Source organism: Tiliqua scincoides, chromosome 4 (assembly GCF_035046505.1).
Source record: "Tiliqua scincoides isolate rTilSci1 chromosome 4, rTilSci1.hap2, whole genome shotgun sequence".
NCBI classification, from domain to species: domain Eukaryota; kingdom Metazoa; phylum Chordata; class Lepidosauria; order Squamata; family Scincidae; genus Tiliqua; species Tiliqua scincoides.
In genome coordinates, this window is record NC_089824.1 from 121,353,799 (window position 1) to 121,376,771 (window position 22,973).

Genomic DNA, 22,973 nt, shown 5'->3' on the forward strand with positions numbered 1-22,973 from the left:
GGAGTCCCTGAGGCAGTTCATGGCTGAACACAGTCACGTTCTGGCAACTCCTGCGATGCTGCTAGAACCAGCCTTATGGGCTTCTGCCTTTCCATTGGACCATTCCAGTGACATGGAGAGGAGGGATCTGCTGCATGGGAAACAATCTATCCTCCATATCTACTTTACCCAGGCTTCGCGCACTGGAGAGGACTCTGTTTCAGAACCACCATTCAGAGCGCGATACCATAGTCTTCCGAGACTGAAGGATGCCAACAACCATTATTATTATTATTATTATTATTATTATTATTATTATTATTAAGATGCTATGGGATATTTAAAGGAAAACATTGCAAAGGGTGTTGTTAAAAATTACAATTAGCCTAGGGGCACTGTGAAAAGAGAATGTTTGGGACCTGGACTAGGAATGTAAACAAGAGCAAAAGGAGAATGTACACAGGTTCTGTCATAGAACATTTAAATGTATTACTAAGCATCAGAAGTGTGCAAGAGATGTATGTGTAAGAACTGTAATAGGATGTAATATATAGAAGGCAACTGACAAATGAAATGAGAAGGGAGCTGGGACACGGTGGGGGGAAGGAGCTGACCTTTTCTGTAATATGCAGAAGTTATTACCAAACATAACTGTGGTTAGATCCAAGCTGCAGGATGTGAAACCGACATGAACACAAAGATGAAAACTCAGGTTACACGCACAGTATTTTTTCTCACAGATGCACTTCTCCATATTGGCTGGAAAACCCTCCAATATAAAACCAGTCTCATTTGGGGCTTATTAAAAATATGAATAAATGTTAACTATCCAGGAGGTCCATACAGAAGCAATTGCTCCTCACCTCCACTCCTCTGTGCATGTTGTTCTTTGAGAGGAACGGGAGACTGAGTTGCTGGGGAGGGGCTTCTGAGATGGATTTTTAGCTATAAAGCAGGGGCTTGGAGCAAATAGTGAAACCTGACATGGTACAATAAAGAGAGAGCTGAACTTGGAACAAAGAAATGTGAGTCAAAAGTTCATGTCAGCCATGAACCTCACTGATCTTGGGCCAGACATTCTCTCTTGGGTTGCCTATTTATTTGAAAAATTTACATCCTACCTTTCCCATGCCAAAGTAGATGCCTACCTTATAGGGTTGCTGTAGTAGAAAATGCCATAGCCCCAACCACATTGCCTTGAGCTACTTGGAGAAAGGATTCTATGCAATGGTATAATGAACTGTCAGGGATAACAGACAGCCTGCTGTCTTAGCATTCTCAAAGTTAAGAAGGTGTAGTCCTGAACAGTGCCTGGATGGAGGTATTTATAACCCACTCTGCATTTGGTAAAGAAAGAGCTGGGTATCATTAACTAAAATGCAAGGTGGTTTTTCTCTCTGCCAGTTCTGCGACTTTTGTGATGTGTACGTTTCATGCGTATTATGCTGAGTGCCACTCTGTGTCTAACAAAAGATCATGTTCCCCTTACAGTAACCACAAGCTACATCAGTGGGAAGGGCTATGTTTATCTATGACTTTCAAAATGCTAGCCTATTAGTAATCTCCCCTAAAAAAGAAACGGCAGATGAAGAAAGCTTATTCGGAAAGATCTGCAGTTCTTAGCTAGGCCAGTGGGAAAAAAAAAAAGCCCCTTTCTTCCCACAAACTGAATAAGCCTCAAACCAAGTGAGAAACGGCATAAAAGGGAGCCTGACTTGCTGCTGAAGAAAGAGGAAAGTCAAATACAACCAGACGGGGCTGTCAAAAGAAATATGGAGAATCCTTTGCTTCTATCTCCACAGCTAAATACTTGTTCGAAGGTGAAATCACTTTGCAAAATCATGAAATCCATGAATAAAGAGGGGGCAAAGCCAGAAACCAAAACCAGGTAAGAAATTGTTTGGATGTTGGCCTGGAATGGGTGTGGGGTGGTAGAGGGAGAGACAGACTTCCTGGTGAGGCTGGGAGATTTAACATTAAAAGCATGGGTTTTAAAAAAAACTTGCTTGCTAAATTATAAAAAATACCAAGATACTCGTAGTTTGCTTCTATGCACACCTGCTCAGAGAACAAATAACGTGTTGGTCTGGGCTCTGAAGAGGAGAGAGAGGCTGCCAGCATATGTGGGAGAGGTGCAGAGATCTTCTGATCGAAGTTATCGCTGACAGATAGAGTGGGAAGAGAAGGTTTGGTGTTTTTTTTTTCCTTATTCTTGGGCTTCCCAGAGGCAGCGGGTGGGTTACTCCAGGAATCAGAATGCTGGACTAGATGGGCCTTTGGCCTGAAGCAGAGGATTTTTCTTAAGGTAGCATGTTCCTGTGTGAGCCCTATATGGAACAACAACCCTACCAGCACCTCCAAATCTGGGGCAATACACCCTTAGTTTTTGGGTTTTTTTTCTCCTAGTCCTCACTGAGTCCAAGAACAATACTGCCATTTTGCTAATGAATTATGAATAAGTACTCAAGTAATTTGACTTAATGGTCCGCTGTAGAATATCCTGCAAGAATATATGGAGAAATATTTAGCTCCTGCTTACCATAGGACTAGCTCTCACATTCTGTGTTGGCAACCTTCAGTCTCGAAAGACTATGGTATCGCACTTTGAAAGGTGGTTCTGGAAAAGCGTCTAGTGTGGCTGAAAAGGCCAATTCGGGAGTGACAATCCCTTCCACGCTGGGAGCAAGTGCAGTCTGCCCCTGGTCTGTCTCCCTGGCTATGGGCCTTCCTTCTTTGCCTCTTTGCCTCAGACTGTTGGCCAAGTGTCTCTTCAAACTGGGAAAGGCCATGCTGCACAGCCTGCCTCCAAGCGGGCCGCTTAGAGGCCAGGCTTTCCCACTTGTTGAGGTCCACTCCCAAGGCCTTCAGGAATGTGAAGGGCTTCACATTCTAGGAAGCTTTATATAAAGTTAACAACTTTGGGCACAATCCTAACCAGGTCTACTCAGAAGTCCTATTTTGTTCAATGGGGCTTACTCTCAGGAAAGTGTGGTTAGGATTGCAGCCATTCTTGTATTAAAGTGTTAAATTCTTTTCCCAGTTTGAATCAATGCACAGCAACAGGTCACCTGAAGTAGATTTTCAAGCACGTAGGCCCAACCCATTACTATGTGTGCATTCTGTGGCACACTTATGTGCATTCCACTACTAAGTGTGCATTCCTTGGCACACTTATGTGCTGGTCTGAGGCCCTTCAGGAAATTCCAACCATGCCTTGGATTCAGAGGTTGTAATGTTCTGCTGTCCCCTATTCACTCCAGCAATGCTGCTGTGTTTAGGGGTGCTGTTTCATGTTTTTCCAGCCAAAAATTTTAGGACCCCTGGTACCCTATGACTTTGGCCGGGGGCTGTTGCTACTGGTCCAACCAGCCAGGAAGGGATAAACACTAGCAGAAGTTCCTTTATTGTAATAGTCGCTGACTCCCAGGTATCCCTTGAGGTTCACTAGGCCTTGGCTGCCTGCACTAGAAAGGCATGCTTGCAAAACATGTAGAACAATATTGAAGATCATGCCTACAGGATGCCCGTAACCAATTAAAGGCCTACATAAGAATGCCATGAGGTTATAGTATCCAGCATTATTTCAGTGCGGTCTGGAAACCTTTAAGAGCTGCCAGATTGCGTAGTGACTGTTCTGACTTAATAGTATTGATTTAAAAAAATAATAACAATAAATAATAAATCAGGTAATTACAATAGGCAGCAATTCTGCATCTCCCTGAAAATTCCATGATACGAAACATATGAAGTTATTCTACCAGAACCAATATTTTAGAATACTGACAAATAATAGCCAATGAACTGCAGAAGGGATAGAGAACTAGAATTAACAAGCTTCCAGGATAGGCCTGCACTCAGAGCTAGCCTAAGATCTCTTGACACCTAAGACAGCATGCCAAATGCTGCTCCCATGATCTGGGCATGTGCCAGCCTCTGCTCCTCCAACTCCCTGGATTGGAAAAGGAAAAGGAGAACAGAGCAGAAGGGTGGAGAAGAGGTTGTGGCACTCTAGCCCACCACTCTCATTTCTCTTCCACTCTGTCTTCCCCTTTCTTTTCCATTCCATGGAGTTGGAGGAGTAGTCCTGGAGGTGAGAGAGTGGATGGAGGTGGATCCCCCCCACTCCATTCTGCTCATGGATGGGCCAACCTTGACTTTCCAAGAATAGCATTACTCTGCAGGGGATCACTGAAAGCAATTCTGGTGATTTTGACAAGGCCTCCCCAGCTCAACAATGTCACATCACAGTGAGAAGACACCTTTAGAACTAGATTTGGTCAGAGAAGGCAACACTTTAGAGAAACATGGAGCATGATGATATCACATCACACATTTTGTATTACTAGACATTACAAGGGAGAAGGCAGAGGGATACATCCCCTAGTTAACAAGGCTAAGAGGAACCTTTAAAGTAAAAGTTCTTGTCTATTTAGCAAGGCGGAACAACTGTCCTACTGACAGTATATTTTCCAGTGGTTGTTACTAGTAACTCCTTTGTGTATATATATTTTTAAGATTGTGAGTCCTTTGGGAGTTAGGACTCTTCTCATTTACTTTTGATAAGTAATCCTCTTTGTGAATTTTTTGATGAAAATTGAAATATTATTGTTGCAAATAATGATAACAATTACACAGGGGGCTGTGTTTTGGTGGTAACAACATATCTGCTAAGCCTAAGAATCAAGAATATTTTCTTTCTGCAATTGAAGCTGCTTGGATTCACAGCACATTTTCCTTAACTTAAAAAACATTAAACAGTATTAGCCCTTGACCCCACCCCCATCCACCCTTGGGCTTTCTAAGATCAACTTCCTCCTCCTGCCTACAAGCTAAATGCAAAGGGAAAAAAAAAGTTTAGAGATGAAAAGACTTTCATTTACCCTTTGCAGGTGATTCAGTATGTAAATGTATGCAAAGGTGTAAGTGAGAAATTCATTATTCTCTATAGCGAACGTGGGAGAAATAACATCCACGTTAGTGCAATCACATGCGAGAGGAACTTTTCAGAAACACTGTATGCTGGCGAAAGGCAAGCCTTTGACAATCTTTCGCAATGGTGATATCGAGTGGCTTGAACTCTTCCGTAGGGCTCAAGAAAAGAAGAACCGGCTGAGTCTCCTGCAGAAGGCTGAGCTGCATCCAAATGTTGACCTGGACAAATTTGAGAAGCTGGCAAAGGCTTCGAGGTAAGTGCTGTAAAAAAGAGAACTGTTTTCAGGAAGTAGCCATATTTAATTCATAGCCTTGCTAGTGGCTCTTGGATACTGTTCTGCATTCCCCACTTCTGTGAATGATGAGAAGCTCCAGAGTTTTGTCTTGGAACCAATTTCCCTGTAAGACAGTTGCCAGAGATGCCCAATATTTTTTGGAATATCTGTTTACAAGTGTACAAGTGTACACGCTGAGCAGTTGGGGAGCTAAGATTCATCGTCCTAAATAAGCATAATTTCTGAGAACCACAGCATAGCCTTTTAGCTGCCAAGGGTCATGCTTGCCAGCAAGCGATACAACTCAGTCTGTTCCTCCTTTTTTGATGTCTTTCAAAATTGTCTTTTAATCTTCAGGGCATAAAGTTTCTTTCCTCAATGAGCTAACTAGATGGGTGTGACATCCTCAACAGGCCATGATTGCTGAGAGTCATTTTGATATAAGGACAAGAGCTTCAGAACCAATATGGAAAATGCTTTGTGTGAAAATGTTCACCAATACAAAAAGCTCCCCTTTACAAAAGCCTCAAAAGGAGCCTCAAAGGCGTGTGAAAATATTCACCTATTCAGAAGGAGGGTGATGTGATAAATGAAGTATGCCCTCACTCTGAATTGTCTTCCATCATCCTCAGTGATGCCCTCATGTAACCAACTAAACTGAATTGGCTACATGGTGACATCACTGTTCCCAGCAGGAGGATGAAAAGAAAAGGAGGAAATGGTGCTAAAGGAGCAGCCAACCGGGGAGCAAAAAAGCTACCAACAAGTTGAGGAAGAGGCATTTGGAGTGTACTTGCCAAGGCCCTGAAAAGCACTGTCCACTTCCCAAAATATTTATGAGCAGATATTCAGTGCAGTGCTTTTCAGAACAATGCACTTCATTGTTTTGGGATCCACTATCTGATATTGTTTGATCTGCAAGAAACAGCACATTTTCTTAAATTTCTGCCTCCATATGGTATTCCTATTGAAATGTTTCCAAATTAAAACTCAAGCTGTGTTTGATGACACTACAGCTAAAACTAGGTGCATACAAATTGCAGCAGGCAAACACTGAGATACCTGCACATGCTCCAGATCACGCAGATTTGTCAGTCAGGACACTCCTATTCAAAGCCAATGTTCATGACTCCCATCATGAGGGAGGCAGCATGGAAAGTGTGACATCCTTTGAAACTTCTATCAGCCATTAGATCTCAGGCAAGTTAATAAATATCTGTTCTAATAAAATATACAAGTAATACACATTCATAACAGCATAAAAACAGCCCCACTCGATCATGCCATAGGCCCATCTAGTCCAGCTTCCTGTATCTCACAGTGGCCCACCACTGAATCACATTCATCTCAGCCCTGATCACATATACTATTTCATAAGTCCCATAATGCCAAAAGTCTCCCCTGGGGGCTGGGGATAAGAATAGGCCCTCAGTTTGGCTGTACTTGTCATAAGAGGCGACTAAACAGCCACCGGGTAGATGGGACTCGTCAGCCTGGGAAGGCAGCTCATCTGAGAGAAGGAAAACTCTGATCCCAAACCTCCACTGCCTTGTGGCTACATCCAGTTATGGAAAAGGCTTCAGGAGTCAACCTCGAGGCAAAATCAGGAGCCGGAGTCCCTGAGGCAGTTCATGGCTGAACACAGTCACGTTCTGGCAACTCCTGCGATGCCGCTGGAACCAACCGTATTGGCCTCTGCCTTTCCATTGGACCATTTCAGCGACGTGGAGAGGGGGGATTTGCTGCATGGGTAACAGCCTGTCCTCCATATCTACTTTACCCTGGCTTCGCGCACTGGAGAGGACACTCTGTTCCAGAGCCACCATTCAGAGCGCGAGAACCATAGTCTTCCGAGACTAAAGGATGCCAACAAGAAGAATGCCAAAATGTATTTTCAAATGTTCCTCACATATGTTTCCAATAATTATGAAACTTCATAGATAGTTAAAGATTAAGCACATTAGAGACCATCACTCTTTCTCTCTCTTCTTTCAAATTTGACTTCAGAAAGCATCTCTTTCATAAAGACTTTTGACTTAGGGCCCAATCCTATCCAAGTTTCCAGTGCAGTTGCAATGCAGCTCTGAGGAAAGGAAACAAACATTCCCTTATGTGGAGGAGGCCTCTTTAACGGCCCCCCACCACAGGATTCAGCGCATGCCCTGTTGGCATGGCTGCATCAGCACTGGAAACTTGGATAGGATTGGGCCCAAAGTTCTTGAATTCTCCTTCCCAGTACAGCCACAGGCAGTGAGGCTTAAATATACGTCACTGCATTCACTTAACAGTCATCCTGGTTAGACTTCCCTCTATCTAACAAGGACTGCACAGGTGGATGGCATTAATATAAGTTTAGCTTTTAATGTATTCATTTATGTAAATTTATATAAATTTATTCAAATCTGAAATGTAAATAATCCTTTTTTCCCAGCCCCCAACACAGTGTCAGAAAGGTGATGTGGGCCTCCTGCCAAAATGTTTGTCCACCCCTGCCTTAGATGAACAGAGAAATTTCTGTGTGTTCTGAAACTGCCTGGGGGCACAATCCAAGGTCCGGCTTCCCAGTTCCTTGCAGCGGCCCAGGAGCATCATGAACATGCCATAAAGCTCGTTCACAACTACTCTGGAAGAGGTTAGGCCAGTGAATGGACATACACTGGCCCACAGATAAATATCTCCATACTTTCCTTACTCCGAGTTGCACTACAGCCACCTCTTCACCTGCTCTGGATATAGCACAAGCCAGTTGGCCTGCCTGTTCCAGTGCAGGTTAGGATTGGGCTGCCCATATCACAAATAAGATTGCCCCTATGAAGCCACCTATCAACACCTGGTCTGTCCACTGTCCTTCTATTATCCCTTCTTCCATTCCTTTTATTCCCTCCCCATATTGTCTCGCTCCTCAGGGACACACCAGCTGTCTACATATTGTATGTTCCTTGGGGCAGCAACCTGTATTTTGCTTATACTGCTCTGTGAAGCACTATATCATAACCTAAAAAACTTTGTAATTTATCTCATTGTTCCACAAATACTCAGCAGCAGTCAAGCAAATATTGTAAAAATTGTTATTCCCCCATCTTTATTGACCTGAAAAGCAAATGATGTTTCTCCTACCTTTCTGTGAAGTGCAAGGCTAAGGAACAATAAACTGTACAGTATTCACAGTTTGACATATCTGATAAAAATGCACTATTCTTTAGCAAAGGGAGAGAGGGGGAGAAATTCAGTGCTTCAAAAATGGCATGGCATTTGAAAACTGTGCTTTTGCCATAAACAAAATGACAGGCGACATGCGTTCGTACCATTTCGGGCCCCTTGCTTTCACATCTTTGTTTCCGTATACCATAGAGCTTCCTGTGCGCTGTTAAAAATAGCCTGTGGTCACCGAATGTGAGACAGGCTGCATTCGAAACCACATCCCTGCACCAGCGTTTCTCTTGAGCTCCTCAAGCTTTTATGTTTTGCACCATTTCAAAAAGGCAGTTGACCCCATTGTCTTATGATCTTTCCAGTCCTGAATGGTTTAATTTTTTCTTGAAAGATAAGGAGCACAACACAAAATCCCCATGGGACAATACTTCCTTTGATGATAGGTGTCTGTATTTGGGGGGCGGGGGAGGGAGCAAATAACTGTATAATTCAATAGGAAAAATGTCAGCAAAACTAGACCAGCTGTTTTGGAAGGCTCCAGGGAAAGCACTTCGTTTTGTAGAGTAATCTAATTCAACACCTTGTGAAATATGACAAACTGCAAGCAATAGGAGGTAACATATGTTAGGAAAAGTCTCAGAATGCACCCAATGCATGACTCTGTTTTCCTTTTTTCTTGTTTTTATGCAGTGAGTCCCCTCAAACAGTGAAGAAGTGGGGTGAATCTTTTGAGAAGCTGATTTCCCAGAAAGGTTCGTTATTGGGGTTTTTGTTGGAGTTAGGCTTAATGAGCATTCTGTATTGTTTCTTCCATATTACAAGGAGACGCTGAACCATTTTTCATGCTCAAATGTCTCATTGTGATCATCCTTCTATGGAGGAGAACTAACCATGTGTAAAGTGTAGAAGTCTATTAAGTTCAACTTCCAACGACAAATGGATTGCTAGGGAAAACTGTCCCGAATTTTGATCAGAAAACAGACCTGAGAAAACTCCGAAGTGACTGAATTTCTCCAGGAGGGAAAGTTATTCACTATGCCACATTGCTCAAGGACTAAGTGGAGATCTTACATACAGTTTAGAGTTTAGTAAATCATACAGCAGATATATTACAAATATTGCATTAGACTGAAAATAATACTGGCATCTACAGCTTTTACGTAGGAGAAAGCCTTCAAAAGGACAATAGACCCCTAAGAACAAGAGTGACAAAGGCTCTTTTCAGAGGACCATTGTCACATCAACAGCCAATAGACCAATTCTCTCCCTATGCTATCTCAATTACTAGAAAATAATGAGTCTTAAAGGCAAAGTTGGGCTCTTCTGCAGATTTCAGACATTTGCACTATTTACTAACAGTGAACTTAGTGCCAGTATGAAAGGAAAACAAGACTACTGCAAAATATGGTTGTGGTAAATTCTTGGAGAATGGCACAGATATGCAGAAGTAGAAAGTTTGTTAATTAAATGAAAAATACAATAAGCACCTTTATGAGTGCTTTATAGCACCTTTACACAAACAATATAATTTCACTGTTCATTCTGAAAGAGAACAAAAATCATGACTAATCTAGACACATGTTCCACCATCTAAAAAATCTAGACTCATGTTCCACCATCAGAAGTTCCTTCGATGAATGGAAAGAGCATTCTGATTATGCATGAGGTTCTTGCATGAACATAAGAACATAAGAACATGATTGGAAGGGGCCTTCCACAACTGGAATGATCTTTCCCTTCACAGAGGCGGCTTCTCACAACAGAGTGCTAGTTCAGATGCTGCTCAATGAGAGGATTTTTCTTCCAATTTCCCACAAAATTTCCCATTTTTCTGCACTGCATCTCAGAAATAGAGGGAACCCTCTCATTTTATTTTATTATTTTATCTTTTATTTTCCTCCATCCCTCTGACCCTGGATCTTAATAGCCATAGCCATTAGCCTAGGTCTCCCTGTGTGTTTGTTGTACTACTTCAGACTGCTGGTGGAGGAGCATGTGACTGAACACTCCTCCAGACAGATGTATCCCCTACAACAATAATACCAAAAAAAACCACATGTGAGGGAGAAGGCTCCAGCCTACCCTTCCCCCATGCACTGATGGTTGATTTATATGAGTGTTCTCCTTCCCCCCAGAACATTCCATTATGTTAACTCTCAGTTGCAAGATGATGTGCTCAGCCCAGACACACATTCACCACTCCTGTGAGTTAAGAGAAAAATATTTGGAAGGATGTCAAGCACACATTATTTCCTTTAAACCAACCTGTGAGTTTTTGGCTTGTCGTTTCTGGATGGCTGTTCAAAATGAAGAGCCCAGTTTGAAAGTTGGAACCACAACTGTCGTCTGTCCCCTTAAACTACTTGAAGTGCCACTGTTGTTACTAAAACACATGTAATTTAAGAAGAACTGGTTCAACTCAATTGTTGCTGAACTGAAGTCTGAACACAGATCCTTGCATTAAATACAATCTGGATAAAGTGTGCGTGTGTGTCTGTCTAGCACGCCTCCATCAAGATGTTTTTCTTTTCTAGCTGGATTGGATGTATTCACGAGGTTCCTCAAAACAGAGTTTAGCGAAGAGAACATAGAGTTTTGGCTGGCATGTGAAGATTACAAGAAGAGTGAAGACCTTTCCCAACTTTCACTGAAAGCAAATGACATCTATGAGACATTCATTAAAAAAGAGGCTTCAAAAGAGGTACCCTCAAAATGGTCTTATCGGCATGGCTAGTTTTACATACATTGCTGCACAAAATATCACATACCTGAACTCCAGAGACTCTATTTTCTGGAGTTGCTCAATTAATTAAGAAATGTTAATGCCATCTTACATGCTGTCCTGGAAATGTATACCCTGGGCATTTGAACTCTACAGAAAAACAAAGGGTGAAAATATCATGCATTAATGTTAGCGGAGTGTTAAGCATATGCTGAAATCTTTCCTATTGGTATCAGTGGGTCCTGAGTCTGGATCATGAATAGTGTTCAGTGTTCTTCACTGGAGTATAGTCAATCCAAAATATACAATGGAATCCTATTTGCCGGCCGCTGCGCCAGCATAGGGTGTTGCAAACATGCAGCAAAGAACATTTGGGGCACCCTGTGAGTAAGCAGTGTGGGTGGGAAGACCTGCACCATCCTGAAGGAGCTGAATCCTGGAGTGGTACCCATCAGTGTAGGAAAACTTCCACCAGGCAGTGCAGGGGCAGGAGGAGGACAGAACGGGAGCAGAGAGGGGTGTAATGGGGCAGGGAATAGATCAGGCTCAGGAGGGGGGTGGATGTGGCAGTGCTGGCCTACACTGAATCCTATTCTGTGCCTGAAAGCTTAGCACAGGGCTTCTCTGACTAGTAGTCCCATTGTACAGGTTGGAGCTCTATATGAGGTAAGGAAACAGAACCTTACCAAGTAGGAGACCTCCAACCTGCTCCTTTCCAGCAACAGATACATTGGGGGTTGTGCAGCCCCACTGCATCTGCGCTGCTTTGGATTGGGCTGTTAAGCATCTTTAAACCTCATTCACTCTGTGGGAGTGTTAATCAAATATGTAACTTTGAGCCCAATCCTATCCAATTTTCCAGTGCTGGTGCAGTCGTGTCAGTGGGGCATGCACTACATCCTGTGGTGGGGAGGCAGTCACAAAGGCCTCCTCAAGGTATGGGAACATTGGTTCCCTTACTTTACAGCTGCATTGTGGCTACACTGGTGCTGGAAAGTTGGATAGGTTTGGGCCCTTTCTCTCTCGGAAGTCAGTGGTACTTTAACCTTACCTGGATCATGCCCACAGTTTGAGAGCATGTTTGAAAAATTACAACATGTGTTACCACAACAGTATTATTGATAAGTACTAATATTTATCTGCCCAAGAACTTTATATGCCTGGATTTGATGCCAGGAGAGAATTATTCTTCATCAGTTTTGCTAAGCCAGTAATTACAGATGCAATTACTATTACAAAGTATTGCATTGCCAAGATTTCCAATGATAAAGCCAAATGAATAAAACAAATTGCTAGTTTAAACACAGCCTTCATTGTAATAATTATAATACTTTGAGCAGCTAAAAAGATTGATCACAGATTTGTTCCAGAAGGCAGTACTAATGATGACATATAAGCAACCCATAACATGTTAAAAAAAAAAAAAAAAAAAAAAAAGCATACACAGTTTTGAGATATTGGTCCAGGTGCTCATTTTTGTTTCACTAGTAAAATGCCCATCATTTTGTCAGATGGCTGTGTGGAGAGGGAGGGTGTGTATTTTAGCATATATTAACAGACCAAAGAGTCTGCCTCCAGCCCTGTGGACAGTTCCATCACTGCCAGTATACATCATTGACCAGGTTATTTTTCAGCAGTAGTCAAGAAAGTCATATGATTGGTCCAAAGCCCCAAATTTAACCTGACAGTTTCCTCTCCCCCTGCACATTGAGCAGGGAAGGGTGTGTCTAACCTACAAGGGCATTTTTTAAAAACTCACCCATGTGAATATAATCATATTCCTAGCACCTTTTTAAATAGAGACTGGATTTAAAAAAATTATGAGCAATGGTGCGTGTTACATGCATACCCCCACGGCATACGGGAAATCCCATAAAATCTGTGATGCTGTTGCTACAGGTATCTTTATTATTTAAAATTTCTGCACACTATCCTGAGGGCCCAGCCCAGGTTAGCATACCCACAACACATTTTAAGCTCAAATATCCCAGGTGTGATGTAATCGGTAGAGGTACAGTGATGGTCCCAAGTTTGCCAAATGCTTTTTATGGTGGGAAGGGGCCTTGAACCTCAGCGGCCTTGATCAAATCCCATTCCACAGAGCCCTGTGTAGCCTATTGTCTAAAGCAGTGGTTCTCACACATTTAGCACAGGGACCCACTTTTTATCTGTCAGAATCTGCCAGGACCCACCAGAAGTGATGTCATGACCGGAAGTGACATCATCAAGCAGGAAAATTTTTAACAATCCTAGGCTGCAATCTTTCCCACACTTACCCAGGAATAAGTCCCATTCACTATCATTGTTAAAATAAAATATATAGTAGCTTGTTAAAAGCAGGTCTGTAACATTTCCCCAAATGCAGTCATATACCATGGTAGCATCAAGTCTAATATATTAAAAATACAATATTGAAATGAATGGGGACCCACCTGAAATTGACTCGCGACCCACAGTTTGAGAAACACTGGTCTAAAGGTTTAAACATGACAACCTGGTTTAAAGGTTTAAACATGACAAACAGTACTTGTTGAGTGAGAACCATTAATTTGATCCCTCTCCGCTGAGTGTGAAACATGCAAAAATAGTATTGGCTTTAGACTGAGAATTCTTTCCTTTACATCTCTAGGTCAACCTTGACTTCAACACCAAAGAACTTACCAGCAAGAACATCAGTCATCCTACACACAACACTTTTGATGCTGCTCAGATGAAAATCTATACCCTGATGGAGCAAGACAGCTACCCACGCTTCCTGAGATCCAACCTTTACTTAGACTTGGTCAATGGCAGACCCCAAGGCTGTACTGCTCTTAGGAGGAGATCACGCTCTTTTACCTTCAACGAGTTCAGAGATGAACAGCCAGATTTTGCTATCTGGCTGTAAAGAAACAATCCCTTCAACATGATGTGTTTCAGAACACCTTGGCACATTGCCTTGGAGGCTTACATCAGTGTTGCTTCACTTAAAAATTGTGCCTTCTTTCACCTGTGAACGATCAGCTCCAGAAGACTTCAGTGCTTCATTTCATGCATTGGATGGAAGGCCACAGGGCTGGCCCATACGTGAGGCCAGCTGGTCACCTCAGGTAGCAGCTCGGGGGGCTCACCCATCTCTATCTGCCTCAACTGCTCCTCCTTCTCCTTCGACTCCCTGGATGGGAAATGGAAGATGGGTACAGAGAGGAGGAGGAAATGGGAAGGGGGATGAGTGCTAAGCTTAAACATTGGGGAGACAAAAGGAGAGAGGCTGGCACATAATTGGATAAGGGGGACAGCATTTGGCATGCCACCCACAGGCGTCAGTTGGTCTTTGGTTAGCCCTGGGTGGCCAATAGCTGCCACTTCCTCAAGCGTCTGTCTACTGTCCAGACAATTATTGGGAGCCAAGTGTAGCCAGATACATTATAAAGTTGGTGGGGTCGTTTATCAAAAAGGTTCCTCACAGATCTTGAGCACGTACATCTGACACAATGGATTCAGTACAAAAATATATATACTTGCATGTTGTGTACAAAATTGAGAAATGTGATATTTTTTGGTAACAGCACCAGATAAAATTGCTTTAGAGGCCACATCTAGCCTCTGAGCCCTTCTTTATTGTACAAAGAAATCTGCTAAGTATGTTTGAAGACCATTGGCAACCTTCAGTCTCGAAAGACTATGGTATCACGCTCTGAAAGGATGTTTGAAGTATGCTATATGTAAAAGTGTTCATGCTCAACATTACACCCTTTCTAAATTCAAAAGAGAGGATGCATAAACGCAGCACAAGCAGTTCTGATAAAATGAGCACCCACATGTGACCTGGAACAGATTTTAGTACATAAAAATTATGGGGCAATAATATTATAGAGTACATTTTTTTCCCCAGCCTCTTTTGCAGTAGAGACATATCCTTTATCAGGATACAAACTCTACACCAGTGTTGAAGGCAGTGGTGTAGCTAATGATCATGTAGCCTGGTGCCAAGTTTAAAATGATGCCCCAGAAGTGACATCACAACCAGAAGTGATGTCACACCCGGGCTTTTTAAAAAAATGAAAATTGAGGGAAACCCACCTCCTCCCCCCAGCACTTGCCACCCACTTGCTCTGCCGCCTCCCCCCCAGACAGTGGCATAGCCAAGGTATCTATTTGCTACCTGGGGTCAAAGTAGATTTGCAGCCCCGTCCCCCCCAAGACAAAATCAAATTTAAATAATATTTAAATAAATAAATAACAAATGTGCCCCTGATTGATTTGAGATATTGACCTAGGGTGAAGAGGGATGGTTATTCTCCCCCTGCTAAATATAAGAGTAGCATCACTTGAAAAAGTGCCTTTTTACCCAGTTAGCAGGGGTAACTGTATTATGATACATGGAAATGAAAGCTGACTCATATTAACACCTTATTGGCTCCATGCTGTATCATACTAGCATGTCATTGCGACATGTCAATAACATAATAACATGTTATTGGCTCTCAGAACTATCACTCTCATAGGTCAGTTTTGAGTTATGGAAATTCGGTTTTTGAGGCTGTTTTGTTTTCATTTTCTGGTTAATTGGCCATAACGTTTGATAGAATACAAATATTCCAATGCAGTTTGTTTCATTGCATTCTGCATTAAATTACCTTTCTAGTGATATATAACATGATGGTATTATTCATACATACCAAGATTTTCACAGTATTGGTTACTAGTGTCAAGCTCAGCATGTTGCCCCCTTAAAGCTTGATGCCCGGTGCAACTGCTACCCTCTGCACCCCCTTAGCTACGCCACTGAGGGCCTTCATCCCTTAGTGACATAGTACATATTGTTACATCTTTGGACATTATGCCTGAATATGTGTGGGGGCAAACAGGAGTGCACCAGCTGGCCATTTGCAGCTCTCTGCAAACAAAGGCCAGGGCTGTGGCTAATGAGCATGCGGGCACAAGGTGTGACCAGAAAGCATGCTGGCACAACCAGCACACTCTCAGAGCTGCCCACAAATGTAGGGCTTTATATTCTTCCATGGGGTGGATGCCAGCCATCCACTAGTATGGGGAAAATAAGGAGGTGCATTCAGTTCTGTCTTTAAAGTGGGAGCTAGAATTTCCTCTTGCCTCTGGGTAACACCACCATCTGGGGAAAGGGGAAAGTTGAGGTTTCTCTTAACTGTGGCCAGTGTTGACATCTTGTCCCATTATACATAATAAGAACTCTGAGAACTGTACCATTCATTACAAAATTAGCGGAATTCATTAGAATATTGCCATCTTGATAATTCTTGGTCATACTGGCTTGTGACACTGAAGTGTCTCTGAGTGATGGAATGCAAGATCCACCTTTCAGATACATGAAAGGTACATGAATTGAAAATGCTTACAGTTCACACACAGCCTGATCTTAAGCATGTTGACATGGGAGACATTTCCACTGACTTTGATGCCACTTACTCTCAAGGAAAAGTAGCCAAACAGGAATTCGATTGGCTTATAAGGGCAAGTACAGAGTTGGTTCCATGCTCTAAATTCTAATGAAGAAATTGGGAAAGAGGGAACGGAGATGACAAACGTACATAGTGGATGATCCTTTTGGGAGAGAGAAGAAGGAATGAGACTTAATGCTATACAATCTGCACAGAGCTTTTATTTAAAATTCCTTGAGAAGACATTCTTGTGTTGTTCTGAGGTACAATCAGTGCCAGGAAATGTTCACGCACTGTCCTTGTGAATGGGAGGACTGCTGATGTGGGGAGGTGGCAGAAGGGATCTTCTGCATATAGAACAGTACGAGTGGGAAGTGGAAGACTGAACTTGATAGGGAAGTTGATCATCCCCTTGATAAGTGATTTGTATTTCTGTAAAAGGAATGATACAATAATTGTACTAATGATGTTATCTAGGTTACAGTTCTGTAGTAAATCACTTTCCATACACATGATGTATAGGAATGAAAACGATCTTTTGATCACAAACTTGATGGAGTTATACATTTGAAAATAAAGTTTAAAGTGTCAAAAGCAAGAGGGAGGGAGGAAGAGAGAGAGGAAATTCGTCAAGCATTGAGACCACAGGAAGGCTGCCATTCTAGTTTTCAAATTAAGCTGTTTGCGGAATATACTGTCTACCGAGAATTAGCAGCAGGGAGGGAGAGTTCCCTCTTTAAATATTTACCACTCAAGTCATGCTTCCAGCCCAGGAGTCAGCATGTGTCAATTACTCAGCCTTTTTGCTGCAGGGAGTCTGGTAGGGATATCTTGTAGCACAAGGCAATTCTTAAAATATTAAACATGGGTTTCACTCAATAATTCAGCAACAACAGGATTTAATATTAAGTATAACTGGTATAAAAAAAACTACATAGCAAAGGCATTCTCTCTCTCTCTCTCTCTCTCTCTCTCTCTCTCTCTCTCTCTCTCTCTCTCTCTCTCTCTCTCTCAAAACACCATCAAAGTGAAAAGAAGCAATTCATGAGGTTGTGGATTTGTGTATATCAGTGGTTCCCAACATTTTTTCCTTTTGTGTGCCCCTTGGCTGCCCATTTCTATAAATTGCACCCCCATATTAATTCCACAAGGTATTCTAATGGCAGCCATGCAAGGTAAACTAATATAGACCTGCCTTTATTCAATTCTTTTTCAAATATCCCTAAAGATCCCGGCAAGTACCCCTGGGGGTACATGTACCCCAGATTGAGAATCACTGGTTTATTATCCATGCAACCAGTAAACAGGGTTCTATTGCCAAAAAAGATGTGGGCCCCAATCCTAGGGCCTTATGCTGCCAGAATTAGCATTCTGGCAGTGCAAGGTCCTTTACAGAGGAGTGAAAGCAGGGCCACTGTTATGCATTGCTGGAACACTGCAGCAAACAGTGAGAGGCATGGCGCATGCAGCAATGACTTCAGGAGACTCTGAAGGAGTCTCTGCACCACCCCACTGGTGGGGGTGGGCAGTGTGAGGTTCAGGGGCATTCCAGTACATGGAATGGGAAGAGGCAAGGAATGGATCAAACGGGAGGATCTCAGTAGCATCTCAGCATCCCCAATTTTTTGACCTGCCCTCCCCCTTTTTCTCCTTGGAATTACCCCAATTGTTTTACTTACCTCTGGCAAGCTTCCTAATGGTCCCCCAACACTAGATGCAGCACATGCTCCACCAGCGCAGCTGTATCAACACCAATGGTAAGGGATAGGATTAGGCACTTAGAGTACCTTTCTGTGGGGGTGGGGAAAAAAAACAACAACCCTGAGTAGCTGAGGAGCTCTCAGGTGGAACTTCTTTAAATTTGTTCTGCAAACATAGTAACCAGTGCTCAGGTTGCCACAACTCCTTTAGTCAAGCTAGATATTACAATAACATGATTATCATCCAAAATGGCAGCAGCCATCTACTGCAGACACACTGCTGGATAACATCCAGTATCAATTAACTGTATCCCACATTTCTTCCTCTCCACCATTCTACCCCCATCAGTGGGCATCCAGTGATACGGAGTGGGAATGAAGAGGCAGAGCATTGTGACAGTCCATTTTCGGCATGAGTCACCATTTTACACTTGACTTGGTTCTGTCATGCTCTACTGTCTAGGGCCCCTTCATTTGTTATCACAGTGGTGCAGCAGCTGCTTCCTGCAACTTCTTCCTACATTGCCACAAGAAGATTTGCAAGCTGGGTGAAGCCGCAGATCCTCTCAGCTTTTCCTAATAGAGTGGATTCCTCTTGCAGGAACTGTCCTTTAGAGAGAAAGACTGGCATTCCTCTATGCAGCACCTTTCTTGAAGCAAAGCAATGGATCTATCTGCTGCCATTACATGCGTGTCTGTGTCTGTGTGTGACAGTAAAAACAGGAAATGCATCAGAACTACTTTCAGTTAGGAAGAATGCAAATCTCCCAAGGCTGTTGAGAGTGTTTGGTTTCAACTAGAGCAAACATGAAGGTCCAGAGTGTCTTCAGAGATTCTAGTTCTGATTAGTAAAAAAAACTAGAATGCGCTATAGCAAAATGCCAAGTGCTTTCATGTTATGGCTAGTCAAGACTAGAATCTCTGAAGGCACTTTGGAGCCTCACATTCTGACAGGTTAGAATCCAAATCTCTCAAGACACTTAGACGTTTCTGGTTAGTTGGAACACATACAGACAGATTCAAGGTTTTGATTATACAGGTTGAGCCTAGTTACCAATGGAATTTTTATCATGGATTTGACTCAATGCAGGTCCACTGGACACGTGTTTAGCCTGATTTGGCCCAGCAACAACAGGATTTGCTGGGCCACACAGCACACAGCAAGGCCACACACGGCTTTTATGGGTCTCAGAATGGCCTCCGGAGGACCTAGAAGGGCAAAGGCACCTCAGCTTTGGCTAAAAACTGGAAGTGCTCTTCTAGGACTTCCAGAGGCCATTCTGAGGCCTATAGAGGCCATTGGAGGCCTCCATGGGCTTCAGAAAGACCCCTGGAGGTGTCAGAAGGTCACTTCTAGGTTTGCTGGAAACCAGAAGTGGCATTTCAATGCCTTCGGGGGCCTTTTGGTAGATGCTGCACCTCCAGAGGTCCTAGAAGGGCACTTTCAGTTTTTGGTTAAAAAATGGTCACGTTCAGAGCCCCAGTGGACTGGAAAATCAAGAATTTCAATATCTGCAATTTTTGGTTTCCATGGGGGGGTCCAGAAATAGATCCCCCATGGATATAGACTCTTAGTGGGATCCTGTATGCACAGGGGGTGTAAATGGCTGCCATGACAACAGACATTCAGGTACAGAACAAGAGCCACCAGAAAAAGGCTCTTTGAACAAGAGAAATGCCTTTATTGTTTGTAAAGCAAAAAGCTTCCTTTAAGCAAAGTGATCCATCAAGCAAAATCTCTTTGGTTGATCAAAGCGCCCTCTTCACTCTCTTCAAATGCAAACATTAAACTCCAACAGAAAAACAGCTGGGCAATATGTTTCATGGAGAGTGTGTAAACATATCCAGAGAATGGGAGACTGCTGTATCCATCTTTGTGAAAACAGAGACCGGTTCACTTTCTCAACAGGTAACAACCTCAAGAGACCTTGGTCACCCACATTCAGAAGGCAAAAGAGATCCAGCTGGCTGCCTTCCATAAATCACAGAGAAAGTTGCTGGCCAGCTTTAAGTTCAAATGTAAGTTAAATGAAAGTTCTAGAATGAGACCTCCATAGTCCAAGGATCTAAGAATGTCTCAACACTGCATGAATATGGGGTTACATTTCTCCCTGTTCCTCCAACTCTCCAACTCCAACTCCAGCTCTCAAAAGTCACCTTTTTTTGTGGCTTAACTCCAAATTTTCATTTGTTCATTGTCCCTTCTGAACCTTGCTTCTTTCTCCTCCCATCAGCGGAAAGTCTGGATAGAATTCAGTTGTTAGTTTTCTAACAAAAACATCATCTCCAAAGTAAAAGTCAGATTTGATTTTCTGGTGGGTTCATTTTCACATTCACACCCTTTTCTTGTAGTATGCTTGGCAAAGATTTGGTAAAATAATTCAAATCATGATTCTTCCACCAAAAGGCCACATTCACAAAAACTAAGTATGCTTAATAGCCTGATCCAACAGCTAGGCAACACAAGTGGCCTGCGTAATGCCCCAGTGGACAACTGTCATGAAAATGCCATAAGACATTTCACCACTGGTGGGCAACGCCTGGCACCAGTGGAGAAACCAGTGCCAATTGGTGCTGGGCCTCCATGTCAGTGGGTTGCAGAAGAGAAGCACGTGGTGGTAAGTTTCCCCACTGCTCGGCAGGAAGGCTTTTGGGGGCTGCAAAGGCGAGGAGGGGGCAAAACTGGGCAGAAGAAGGACAGGCTGGAGGAAAGTTCAGACCTGGGAGGGGGACAGAGATGGTGGAAGAGGTTGCCACCGAATCCTATCCCCCCTTCTGAGCCTCAGAGTCCAACACAGGTCTCCTTAGTTTATACCAGCTAAGTAGCTGGCGCAGATCCGAGTAGATCCATCAGGGCCGCTGGAGTTCTACACAGGGCAAGCACAGGATTGGGCATTTAGACCATCAAAATCAACACGCTTATGTGTTCCTTATAGCGTGGTCTTGTGTGTATTAATTGAATATTCCACTTGCAAAACACAAACAATGGCAATCATGGGAAGACCAAGTTCTTTGAACCCCTGGCTTTTTGCTAGAATTGCTTGACTGCTTAATGAATAACAAAGTGAGGAGAAACTCAGGTGAAATATATGATGTAAGGATGAAGTTAGATTAAATTTTTAATCTGAGGAAACTACACTGCTGGCTGCCTTTCTGACACAAGCACTGAGAAACCGTCATGTAAAATGTATGAACTTTAGTAAGCGGCGGAAGATTTTGAGAATACAAGATTAAAAAAAAATAAAAAGCAAGCCAGACTCCTTTCTGTTCCCAGGAGAATCCACCATGGAGTGTGAAATGATGAGATAATGAAAAGAAGAAGAAACTAGAAGTACTGCTCAACTGAATAAAGCCAGGATAGATATATTATTAATAGTTAACGGAATGAACATAACTGCCACGCAGGGGTCAGAAAAGTGAACTATCAACAGCAAGTAGCAGATGTGGCCAAAACAGTAAGCAAGGCTTTCTACCCACAAAACACTGGACTTCCTGGTTCAGAGAGACCCTCAGAATGTGGTAACATTCTCCAAGACACGTGACCAGTCTCCAGTTGCTATTGATATTGTACTGTAGGCCTAGCCCTGAAGATTTTCCTTGAAGATGAAGTTCATGCAAAACACAGCCTCTAACTATTGGTGGGTAGCTCCTGAGAACATCCATTTAAACTCATCTGCCCTGGTTACCTGTATGTTCAGCTTAGAGCTTCAAAGCTTATCACTAACATGAAGCCCAAAACAGCCTGGGTCTGGCAGCGGCAGAGAGACCCAGAATGCCACCATGGCCTGTCCCCACTGTCATCTTACCTGCTCCGGTGCAGCTTGGATAGGTCGTTGGCACACATCGGAAGCCTCTGGCTACTTCCATTGGTGGCTCCTTTGCTCTCGGCAATGGCACACCAATTCTGGCAGTGCTGCACTATTTACGACAGCACGCTGCAAGTTCCACCATCGTAAACACTGGATAGGATTCGGCCATGAATTAAAAGGTTTTGCCCCTTGTCTTCACTTGACAAACCAGAAAGGTATATATAACTCAATAAACCCAGCAAATTGCAGAGGGGCTATAGCAAAATGGTACAGTATATGCTTTGCATGCAGAAGGTCCCAGGTTCAGACCCTGGCATCCCCAGTGGGGTGGAGAAAAATGCTAAAGCAGAAGTGGAGCGGGATCACTCCACTTTCACTTCTGAAGCTGCGGGGAGCCCTGCAGAAGGTCGCGCAGGGCTCTCCTCACCCCCGGAAGGCTGCAGGAGGCTCAGATAAGTGCACCCAAGCCCCTGCAGCCCCCCTGAGTGGCGCGATCCTGGGGATCGAGCCACTGCCTTCCCCCACCCCCGCTGGCTCCCACCCCCACCCCCCGCAAGAACTTAGAGTGGCTCAAACTCTCCCTGAGAGTTTGAAAACCGCTGGATTAATCAGACAGAGGCTTGGATTCACCATCAAAACAAGTAGCTGAAGCTGAGAAAGCACAGGAAATTTCAAGTGAAACCTCATTGGCCCCCTTTATCACATGACAAATTGTCAGCTACATTGAGGTGTTACGACACAATGGATTGTAGGTTACTCTTCCAGCATACTGTCATGCTGGTCCAGAGATAAGGTTCTTTGGTTTATTCCCAGCCAGTTATGAGGAAAAAAGTCAAAACCAAGTCATTTTCCTGCTTTCAAAATACATGTTGAACTCTGTACTCTCTCTCTCTCTCTCTCTCTCTCTGTCTCTCTCTCTCTCTCTCTCTCTCTCTGTGTGTGTGTGTGTGTGTCTCTCTCTCTCTCTCTTTTAGCTCACTATGTATGGTAATGTGTTGTTAATT

At 43.2% G+C, this 22,973-nt stretch overlaps 1 protein-coding gene across 1 annotated transcript; it reads left to right on the top strand.

Annotated features, from left to right (window-relative positions):
- Window positions 1–1,618: 1,618 nt before the first annotated feature.
- On the top strand, window positions 1,619–14,931 carry RGS18 (regulator of G protein signaling 18). Its single transcript, XM_066624360.1, has 5 exons — window positions 1,619–1,867; window positions 5,067–5,165; window positions 9,030–9,091; window positions 10,874–11,040; window positions 13,691–14,931. The coding sequence occupies exons 1-5, from the start codon at window positions 1,752–1,754 to the stop codon at window positions 13,946–13,948; spliced, it is 702 nt and encodes a 233-aa protein (XP_066480457.1). The 5' UTR covers window positions 1,619–1,751; the 3' UTR covers window positions 13,949–14,931.
- The last annotated feature ends 8,042 nt before the right edge of the window (window positions 14,932–22,973 follow it).